General features: G+C 39.8%; 1 protein-coding gene across 1 annotated transcript; it reads right to left on the minus strand.

Annotated features, from left to right (window-relative positions):
* Positions 1-2,049: 2,049 nt before the first annotated feature.
* On the minus strand, positions 2,050-3,746 carry LOC110302776 (olfactory receptor 6C4-like). The gene is made up of 2 exons (XM_021173512.1): positions 3,688-3,746; positions 2,050-2,995 (listed from the first exon to the last, which is right to left on the minus strand). Exons 1-2 carry the CDS (start codon positions 3,744-3,746, stop codon positions 2,050-2,052), a joined length of 1,005 nt encoding a protein of 334 aa, XP_021029171.1.
* Between the last annotated feature and the right edge of the window lie 6,436 nt (positions 3,747-10,182).

Below are 10,182 nucleotides of genomic sequence, written 5' to 3' on the forward strand. Positions count from 1 at the left end.
ACCATGGTTTTCAGTTGCTGAATCTCATGGTTTGTCCTGATGGCACTTAATTTGTCTCTAGTTCATCTGACAAAAACATAAGCATTTAGAATGTTACAACAAGGACTCATGTTTACACATTTGAACACTAGGTTCAGGTTTAGGGGAACAAGGTGACATAAAGAGCCAAATACTGTGTCTGTTGTGAACTAGCAGGAAGTTTGCATGTATGATCGTCCATATTATTTGTATTTTTTCCTCACTATGTCACCTTGGTTGGCGTGGAATTCACTATGTAGACCAGGCTGGTCTTGAACTTATAGAGTTCCATTTGCAACTGCTTCTTGCATGTTGGGATTAATCGTGTGTCACTTCTCCATGTAAACAGGGCACCCTTAGGGCTGAGGCAACATAGAGGGACACCCTTCACCTTTTCAGGTGCACTTAAAAGAAACACAAGGTCAGTGAGATGTCTCAGAGGATAAAGGCACTTTAGGACAAGCCCTATGACTTCTTTCCCATACCTGGGACCCAATTTGTGGAAGAGGAGAACTGATTCCTGCAACTTGTCCCTTGATGTTCACATATTCTCTGGGCCTCCCTACCAACACACACACACACACACACACACACACACACACACACACACACAGGGGTGGGGTGGGTGGGAGCGAGAGGGAGAGCACAAATGGGGTGATATAGAGAAAATAAATAAATAACATGTAAGAGAATAAAAAATTAAAATAAAAAGTAAATATCTAAAATTTGAAGCTATTGCATACAATTTTACCATTTTTATTATGAATACTGCTCATAGTTGAACAAAAATAATGTGTTGCTAATATAAAAACTAAGAACTTACTTTTTTACATATATTTTGTGTGTATGTGTAATGTGTGTGTGTGTTTGTGTGAATGTGTATGTGGTGGGTATAGGTGTATGTCTGTGAGTGTGTTTGTATGTGTGTGTATATGTGTGTGTATATGCTCATGTGTAACATCTTGTGAGTGGAAGTCTCAGAACACTTTGCAGGAGTCTTCTATCATGTTAGTACCAGGTGTGGCACTCAGGTTGTCATGTTTGATGGCAAGTGCCTTTAGTCACTGGCTTCCAAACTGAGTACCTATTAAACTATATTATACTTGTTTAAAATACCTGTAGCAAGCATATTTAACAACAAATAATGACTTTCTCTATTAAATAGCTATATTATGAGAGACAGGAGGAGAACAACACTTTTCATTTTGCACATATTTTTAAATATCTGTAGCCATATTTTAAAATTTTATTTCAGTTCTTTTTTCTTTACCACCTTCCAACCCTTATTCCTTCCAATACTCCAACACTAGGTAAGAGAGAAAGGTTAGAGGGGAAAGGGGGCATAGGTCTCTTTAAACTACTTCCTGATGGATAGGGGTTCCTTGGGGCAAGTCCAGTCTTCATAGTTAGGATATTTCCAACTTCTTGTTTCTTTTCTCTGGATCACCAGCAAGATCAGTAGCAGGAGCAGGAACCTGTAGGAGGAACAGCCATGCCTCCCCACTCTCTCCTCCTCCTCCTCCTCCTCCTCCTCCTCCTCTTCCTCCTCCTCCTCCTCTTCGTCCTCTTTGTTCAGTGCTGTTACTCTCTCGGCTCTGGCATTTTTTTCCATTTCCAGAGACTTCAGAATTAAACTATCTGCAGCTGTCAGAATCACACCCTGTCAGAGTACTGCACGAGGCTAATAGTCTGCTGTTGTGGAGAATCTGAAGCAACCCCATATCTTACACCTGGGATTAAAACAAAAACACTTTACATATAACATAGCTGGTTTTAGTTTTAGTTTTAGTTTTAGTTTTTTTTTTTTTTTTTTTTTTTTTTTTTTTTTTTTTTTTACAAAAAACAAAATTCTCACTACATATATCTTGCTCAAAAATCATTAAAAGTCTAAAATGTAAAGTTGAAATGTCTTCATGGCAAATTCATCTCAGGTGATGCATTAACTGGGAGGAGAGGCTGGCCTTGAGTGTCTGTGAGGATGGACTCAATAACAATTGCCCAGAACTCCCCTTTAGTCTGGGGTCATCTGATTCACTGGAGATTTACAATCTTCCTAGTGATATCCTTGAAGCTTTGCTTCACCTGCTTATTCCTTAGAGTGTATATGAATGGGTTCAGTAAAGGGGCAACTGAGGTATTGAGTACAGCTACACATTTACTGAAGGCAACCCCTTCTGTGGCTGAAGGCTTTATGTACATGAAGATGCAGCTTCCATAAGAGAGGGAGATGACAACCATGTGGGAGGAACAAGTGGAAAATGCCTTCTTCCTCTGCTGTGCAGATGGAATCTTCAGAATGGTCCTGATGATGCGTGCGTAGGAGAAAATCACCAGCACCAGAGTGACAATCAAGGTCACCACTGCTAAGACAAAGTCAAAGAGTTCCAGCAGCCTTGTGTCTGAACAAGCGATTTCTATGAGGGGCCCATAGTCACAGTAATAATGATTGAGCACATTGGATGCACAGAAATCCAGTTGACTGGTCAGGATGATTGGCAATAAGATGATTAAGAACCCACTCATCCAAGAGCAGAGGACCAGCAGGGTGCAGACCCTGTTGCTCATGATGGTGGTGTAGTGCAGGGGCTTGCAGATGGCCACATAGCGGTCATAGGACATGGCAGTCAGGAGGTAAAACTCAGTGGCTCCAAAGAGGATGGCAAAGAAGTACTGAGTGAAGCACCCAGCAAAGCTGATGGTCTTGATTCCTGTGGAGATGCTGAAGAGCACTCGAGGAGTAAACGTGGATGTGAAGGAGATTTCGAGGAAGGAGAAGTTCCTGAGGAAGAAGTACATGGGTGTCTGGAGGTGGGAATCGAGCAGCGTGAGGACGATGATGGTCAGGTTCCCCAGAACGCTGAGTATGTATGTGAGGAGGAGAAATAGGAAAACACAGACTTGAAGCTCTGGGGCGTCTGTGAGTCCCAGCAGAATGAATTCAGTCAAAGTCTGATTTTTAATGGCTAACACTGGCTGCCTGTGAATACACAGATGGGTTGAGACAGTGATAGGACAGGAGTCTAGAATATTTAAGATGGGTTAATCTTTTTCTATAGAATTGCAGCAAACATCTTTCCCTCAGGCTGCAGGAGCCATCTTATTAGCCTGAGAATTTTCTATGGTGCTTTTCTTAAAAAAACTTTTTTTTTTTAGTTATAATTTCTACATGCTTTTCTTCTAAATAAACACCCCAAATTATTTTCTGTTTTTAAGTTTCATTTGAACTAGCCTCTACTCAAAAACAATTCAGTTACATTTTTTGACAATTTCATTTATGTTTATAATGCATTCTGCTTATTGTTTCTCTCCCACCCTCCTTTATCACCCACCCCTCCTCTCGACCTGTCACTTTCCCAGGACATTTAGTTTTGTCTTCTGACTGATCCACTTAGTTTAACCAAGGCCAATTGTTTGATGTTGGATTGGAGCCTAGTGAGTTTATCAGAGAATACACAATAGAAGCATCCTTGTACTTTTGATCTTTTATTATGTTAATTAATTCTGTAATGATGTCTTGCCTATATTACTCACTTGACTCCAGTGGGAGAAGAAATGAGGTTAACTCACAATTGAAGAACCTTTTAGTAGGCAAATAATTTCATTAAAATTATAGTTAAGTGAAAAGTCCCACCTTCCATCTGAGTTTTGGAGTTTGTGGTCCATCATTACCAGCATCCTTTCTGTTCATTGGCTTTGGGGATCTCCTTGTCATGTCCCATTTCTTCCATCCTAGATGGTATCATCCAAAGAACAGATGATGCATCTTCTGTTAGATTACTGTTCCTGCATTTGTCCTGTACTTATATTTATTGGTAAGTGGTTTTATTGTGGCTAGAAAACAAAATTTAAAGTCAAAAGATACAAACCTCATTTAAGAGTTTCTGATGAAAACTTTAGATAGATGGGGTTGTTTACATTCTACTTTGAGAACTTGAGGAATTAGCTTTCATTTAGATGAGGAGTATTTTTCTGAATACTTATGGAACTATTATAAGAGCCACATTTATTTGACTTTTCCTAGAGTCTTTTCCATAACTCTGGAGTTCTCAATTCCTTATCAAAGGTATGTGCAGTAGATAACACAATGTATAATTTTGACACAATCTTCTGCATTCACCATTTTTTAAAAGATATTTCTGCTTGAGACTTATGAATAAGATAATGTGCTATAAGTTGCCTCTGTGTGACCCAGTGAAGAAGAGTCAGAATAAGAAAGACAATAACTTCTGAAGGAGAAAAAGGAGAGCTTTGGAAATTGTGCACAGTAGTGATAGGGTACCTAAATGTGTAGAGAAAAACACGTCAATGCATGGGAAAGAGCTCACTGGACAACTGAAGCTCCACCCTAGAGGATCTATGATAGTGGGCAGGGGTGGGGGAGCTGATTCTTATTTAAAATCAAGTCAGATGAGAATTCTTTGTCAGTTCTGACGTCAGGATGATCTCAAAGCCCTCAACAGCTTTGATTGCATCTTTCCATTTTGGTGACATGGTAATTACTTTGCAATTTAGGGTCATAAGTAGCCATTCTGTATGATTTAGAGAGCAGTGGAAGGATGGTGTCTTAGTTAGGTTTTTATTATTGTGAAGAGACACTATGACTGAGGTAACTTCTATTAAGGCAACCATTTAATTGGGGCTGGTTCATAATTTCAGAGGTTCAGTTCATCATCATCATGAAGTCAGTCAGGAGGAGGCTCTGGATCATACTGGCCAGATGAGAGCAAACATATGAGACCTCAAAGCCCCACCTCCACAGTGACACACTTCCTCCAATGAGGCCACACCTCCTAATAGTGCTACTTCCCATGGGCTAAGCATATTGAAACCACCACAGATGGCATTTCTTAGAGAAACCCTATTACTCAAAACTGAGATACCGTTGGTGTTTGAGAACTAAGAATCACTAGAAATCAGAGAACCTGAATTGAACCAGCTACAGCCTCAGAGAGAGACACAGCTTAAGGGAGCAAGAATGGAGAGCAGGAGGGCCAGGTGCTGACAAATTGCAGGAGGCTTGGCTCAGAGAGTGAAGTGAATAACTCCACCCTCAGGAAGGGAGCAGGTTTTAGCTGAGATTAACCCTGAGTTTGACAGCCTCAAGTCTGAGCTCAGGTCAATTGACTTCTGAGCCACCTACCTGCCCTACAGTGTTGTAGAGCCTCCAAATTCTGAAGCTCCAGAGGAATACTTGACAACTAGACAAAGGCAGGCTCTTCACCTGTGGAAATCTCTGGCTGTTTCTTACAATCTCAATACAAAGAAAGGCACTAGGACTAGAACATAGATGAAAGATCAGAGAGGAAATGCAGAGTCCATTTATAAAAGGGTCAAGGACACTATAGGTGACTCAAATAAACTCATTAACAAAGTAAGAAAATCAATTCAACACCTAGACAAGAAAGTTACCAAAGTTAAAAAAGAAAGGTCAATAACTTGGAGAAATTCAACAAAAACAAAGGAGGATTGAGCAAGGAAATGGAGAAACTAAACTGAGAAAGAACTAAACAGAAAATTTAGAAATGGAAGAATCAAACAACTAAAAGCAGAATAGCAGAAAACATTAATAAAAGATCATTCAGAAGAATAAATTTTTAGAATGGAGGACAAAGTTGGAATGATAACATATTCTGACATATAGAAAGGGAAACATGGAATGAATTTGATTCAAATTTCTAAGAAGTCTGAAATTCAAGAGGCCAAAGCTAAGGACCCACTGATGTTGAAGAGGGAGCTGATACAGTCACTGGACATAGATATTTTATTCAATTTAATTATAGTAGAAATACTCCAAACCAAGAGAACAAAATAGACTCTTAAACACAGAGAGCATTTAGGACTTTAAATAGACAAGACCAGAGCAGAATCTTTCCAGAGCATATGGGAATATGTCAAGAGTAAAAAGTAAAGAAACAGCCGGGTGGTGGTGGTGCACACCTTTAATCCCAGTACCTGGGAGGCAGAGGCAGGTGGCTTTCTGAGTTCAAGGCCAGCCTGGTCTACAGAGTGAGTTCCCGGACAGCCAGGACTACACAGAGAAACCCTGTTTTGAAAAAACCAAAAAGAAAAAAAAAAAGAAAAAAAAAAAGAAATTTTACCAAAAACTGTAAGGGACAAAACTCCAACTCATACCTAGGTAGAACAACACAGTAGCATCATATCTCTTGTTCTAAAAGCTGGAAAACATAGAATGATGTATACTCAGAGAAAATTCTAAAAATTGACGGGTAAATTAGGATATTACATCCAAACATACATTAAAGCAATTCATGGAAACAAAGAGAGCATTACAGATGTTTCTTAAAGTGGTGTTACAGTGGATCAAGAACAGTTTTATGTATGAGAACACAGCAAAGAATACCTTGTGAACAGATGAACTGAGTGGACTTGGGGAGGAAACATCAGTTCTGTCCCACACAGCATTGGAAATTGGCTGGAAAGACAGTGTGTATAAAGCTTATTTTGTTACAGAATTATCCCTGTGTTTAGTTGTCAGGGAACCTAGTGAAGTGTTAGGTAAGGAAAGAGATCAAATGATTTCAGGAGGGACTTTCAGGTACTGCTTTGCATTCTCCTGTCAGGGGAGGGACTTGTCAATGACTTCCTCTCATATTCCCTCAGTCTCCTGGATGGGTGCTGTCTCTTTCCTTCTCATATAGAATAGTCTCAGCACAGAAACAGGAAAGGTACTCCACATCACTGGTCCTGTTACTCTTTTACAGAAAGGTTAGTGTTCCACTCAGAAGCCTTGACTATCAAGAATCTTTTGTACTTTATATTGTTTTGATTTTCAATATCACTGTAATAAGGAGACTCCATGACCCATTCCTGAGTATATCTGAAACTTCAGGGACCTATCTTTTGTGTTGTCCCCAAGAATGTACAATTAACAAGACATAGAGTCCAATCTTCTTGAAGTTCCAGCCTCTGGCATCTCCTGGTAACTATTATTATATCTGTAAAGAGTTCCATGTTATCATTGAAACACTATGTGTACATTCTGTATAATTCTGCATTAGTAATTTTGCAAAGGTATTTGTTTTGGTTTTGTAAATAATAAAAGTTGAAAAAAATTGAGTCAGATTTGTGTTGTGTAGCTCAGGCTGGCCTCAATCTCCCTCTACCTCCTGCATCAGGCTCCCAAGAATCTATGTACTGAGCTTAGAAGTATGCACTGTCATGCCTGGCTAAAAGTTGGAAACAGTGTGAACTTCCATTAATATAACACTTTTGCAATCTATGAATTACAAAATGAATTATAGATCAATAAAAATGAATGGAAAAACTTTTAACTGAACTCATTTGGAAAGATGTATTTGATTGCTACAGGCATAGTCACACATATCTGAAGGTAGAAATCATTAACTGGAGCCATTTTGTTTTATGTCTGTCATTGTTCTTTCAATGTTGCAAAACAAGTGTGTGTTTTAATAAAAAGAGGTACAACTTCATGATTTAACATCACAATAAGTAATATTAATGCAGCTATAAAGTCAGACTATACGTACCTTTGGCTTGTAGAACAAATTCTGTGTGATTCTAATCCTGAGTGTCTGTGAGAAGCATCGTGACTTAAGAGACAGGAATGGATGGAAAGTGGTGTAAAGCTTAACTTGCCTGCTTGTCCATCGTTGCTCTTTAGTGAAATAATTATTCACAACAATTCACAAATTTAAGAAACTTTAATAGGCCAAGCCTACTCATCTTTCTATGTATCAATTTAGCATTCATCTGTCACTTCCTTCCATGTTAACATAAATGTATTAATTTACTCATAGCTGCCCATCTAGCATCTCTTTACTGTGACTCATTCAAGTTGTGAATTAATAAAACGTTAATAAAATCCCCACAAAGGAGTATGTCTTCAGAGCCCCACTTTCTGTGTTCTAATTTGTTTGAGTTTGGTTATGTGCTTCCTCTCTGATTAGCAGATTTGAACATCTTTAGTGCAGCAGTCTTATTAATTTGCCTATTTGTTTGAAACAGGCTCTTGCTATGAGCTCAAGTGATCTTTTCTCAGCCCTCTGATACTCAGACTATAAGGACATTTCACTAGAGCTCAACTCTAAAGCATATTTAAACAACTCAATTCAGAGGAGACCCTAGACTTGTCAGTTGAGGAAAGAAGTGAAAAATCTCAGGAGACCCACATCAAGAGTGTGCTAATGAGCAGTAGTAGTTGCCAAGAACCTTTAACTTGAGCTCTTAATAGGAGAGTGGTAAAGAAGTTCAAAAAGGCTCTGAGGAATCTAACAAGAAGCCATCAGCAAATGAGGGAAGAAGTGTCATGTTCTTTACTTCAGTAGCCACTGCCAAGATGTTCATGATCCTGCAAACAATGTTCTTGTATCTTCATGCATGAAGCCCTAATTAGCCCAGTGGGGTGCTGGGAACAATGAGGGCCCTGAGACTCTGGTAGTAGTTGTGTGAACATGGAGTTTCCCAGAGGAAATGACAATTACCTGATAATCACTGCATTCTAGTACCGAGGCTAAGACAATTCATAACACCATGCTTGGATGATAAGGAATTTGAACCTCCATCTCCTTGGATTTTAATTTCTCATTGGCTACCTCAGATGTGGTTTGCTACTTTGATGACGTGGTGGACTTCTTGTCTTTACAGGAGATGGAAGTTTTTCAGCCCATATGGAATTGGCTATACCTGTGGCATGACCAAACCTCTGTGGAGGAAATTGGAGGGCTTCTGAGGTGGGGCTTGACTATGGTAAGGGATAAGACTGTGGCAGGCTCATCCATGCTCATGGGAATAATCAAGATTTGTGGGTGGAAATGGAGCAGAGTCTGAGGAAAAGAAGGTCCAGTGACAGATCTAAAGTGGGATCCAGCTCAAGAGGAGGTCCCAAGGCCTGACACTATTTCTGAGGCTATGGAGAGCTCACAATAAGGGATCTATCATGACTGCTCTGTGAAAGACCCAACAAGCAGCTGAAAGAGTCAGATGCCGATATTTGAACCTGACCAAGGGACAGAAGCAGCTGACCCCAGTTGTTGAATTAGGGAAGACTGAAAGAAGCTGAGGAGAAGGACGATCCTGTAGGAAGTCCAGCAGTTTCAATTAATCTGGACCCCAGAGATCTCTCAAACACTGGACCACCAAAAGGACAGCATACACCAGCTGATACAAGGCCCCCAACACACATACAGTAGAGTAATCCCGGGTCTGTGTTCATTCAGAGATGATTCACCTAACCGTCAAGAGACTGGAGGCCCCAGGGAATTTAGAGGTCAGGTGGGGTGGGGGTGGGGGCATCCACATGGAGACAGGGTGGGGAGGGAGGAGATGTGGGATATGGAAGAGACAGAGGGTGTGTGTGTGGGGAGAGAAATGGAATATGAAGTGTAAAAAATAAATTAAAATAAAATAAAAATTTAAAAATGTCTACTGAAATTCAATGGGAAACAAAAGAAGATAACAAACCAAACTAAACCAATCAACATAACTAAACAACAACAACAACAACAACAACAACAACAACAACAACAACAATTAAGAAAGTTGAGGGATTTATTTGGAAGAAGGGTTTTGGTGGGTGAAGGAGTATGTTGAGATAGGCCAGTGGGAGGTGAAGAAGGCCAAATTCATTATATTCATGCATGAAATGATAAAAGATAAGAAAATTAGCAAACTACAAAAGTCTTAAATAAATGATAGTGACAATAATGATTAAAAATAATAGCAGGAAATAGGAAATAAGATGTTTTCTGTGCAGTTGATTTTGTGTTGGGCATAATGCTTTTGCTTTCTGTTGCTGTGGCAAACTCACACATTGTTCAAGGAGCATGGGTGATGGGCAGGTTGTAGCACCTCGCCCTGCAGTCCCTCCTCCCCCATCCCCCCCACCCCTCTGAATAGCACTTGTACCTTGATTAAATAGTCTTGTGATGGGAGATTAGGGATCCTGTGTCTTTCTTTTGTTTCCTCCAAAAGACTGTCCTTCAAAGTACTTATGGGCATTCTTTTTTTTTTTTAATATTTTTATTACATATTTTCCTCAATTACATTTCCAATACTATCCCAAAAGTCCCCCATAGCACCCCCCACTTCCCTACCCACCCATTTCCATTCTTATGGCCCTGGCATTCCCCTATATTGGGGCATATAAAGTTTGCAAGTCCAATGGGCCTCTCTTTCCATTGATGG

This window comes from Mus caroli, chromosome 10 (genome assembly GCF_900094665.2).
Source record: "Mus caroli chromosome 10, CAROLI_EIJ_v1.1, whole genome shotgun sequence".
In the NCBI taxonomy this organism is placed as follows: Eukaryota; Metazoa; Chordata; class Mammalia; order Rodentia; family Muridae; genus Mus; species Mus caroli.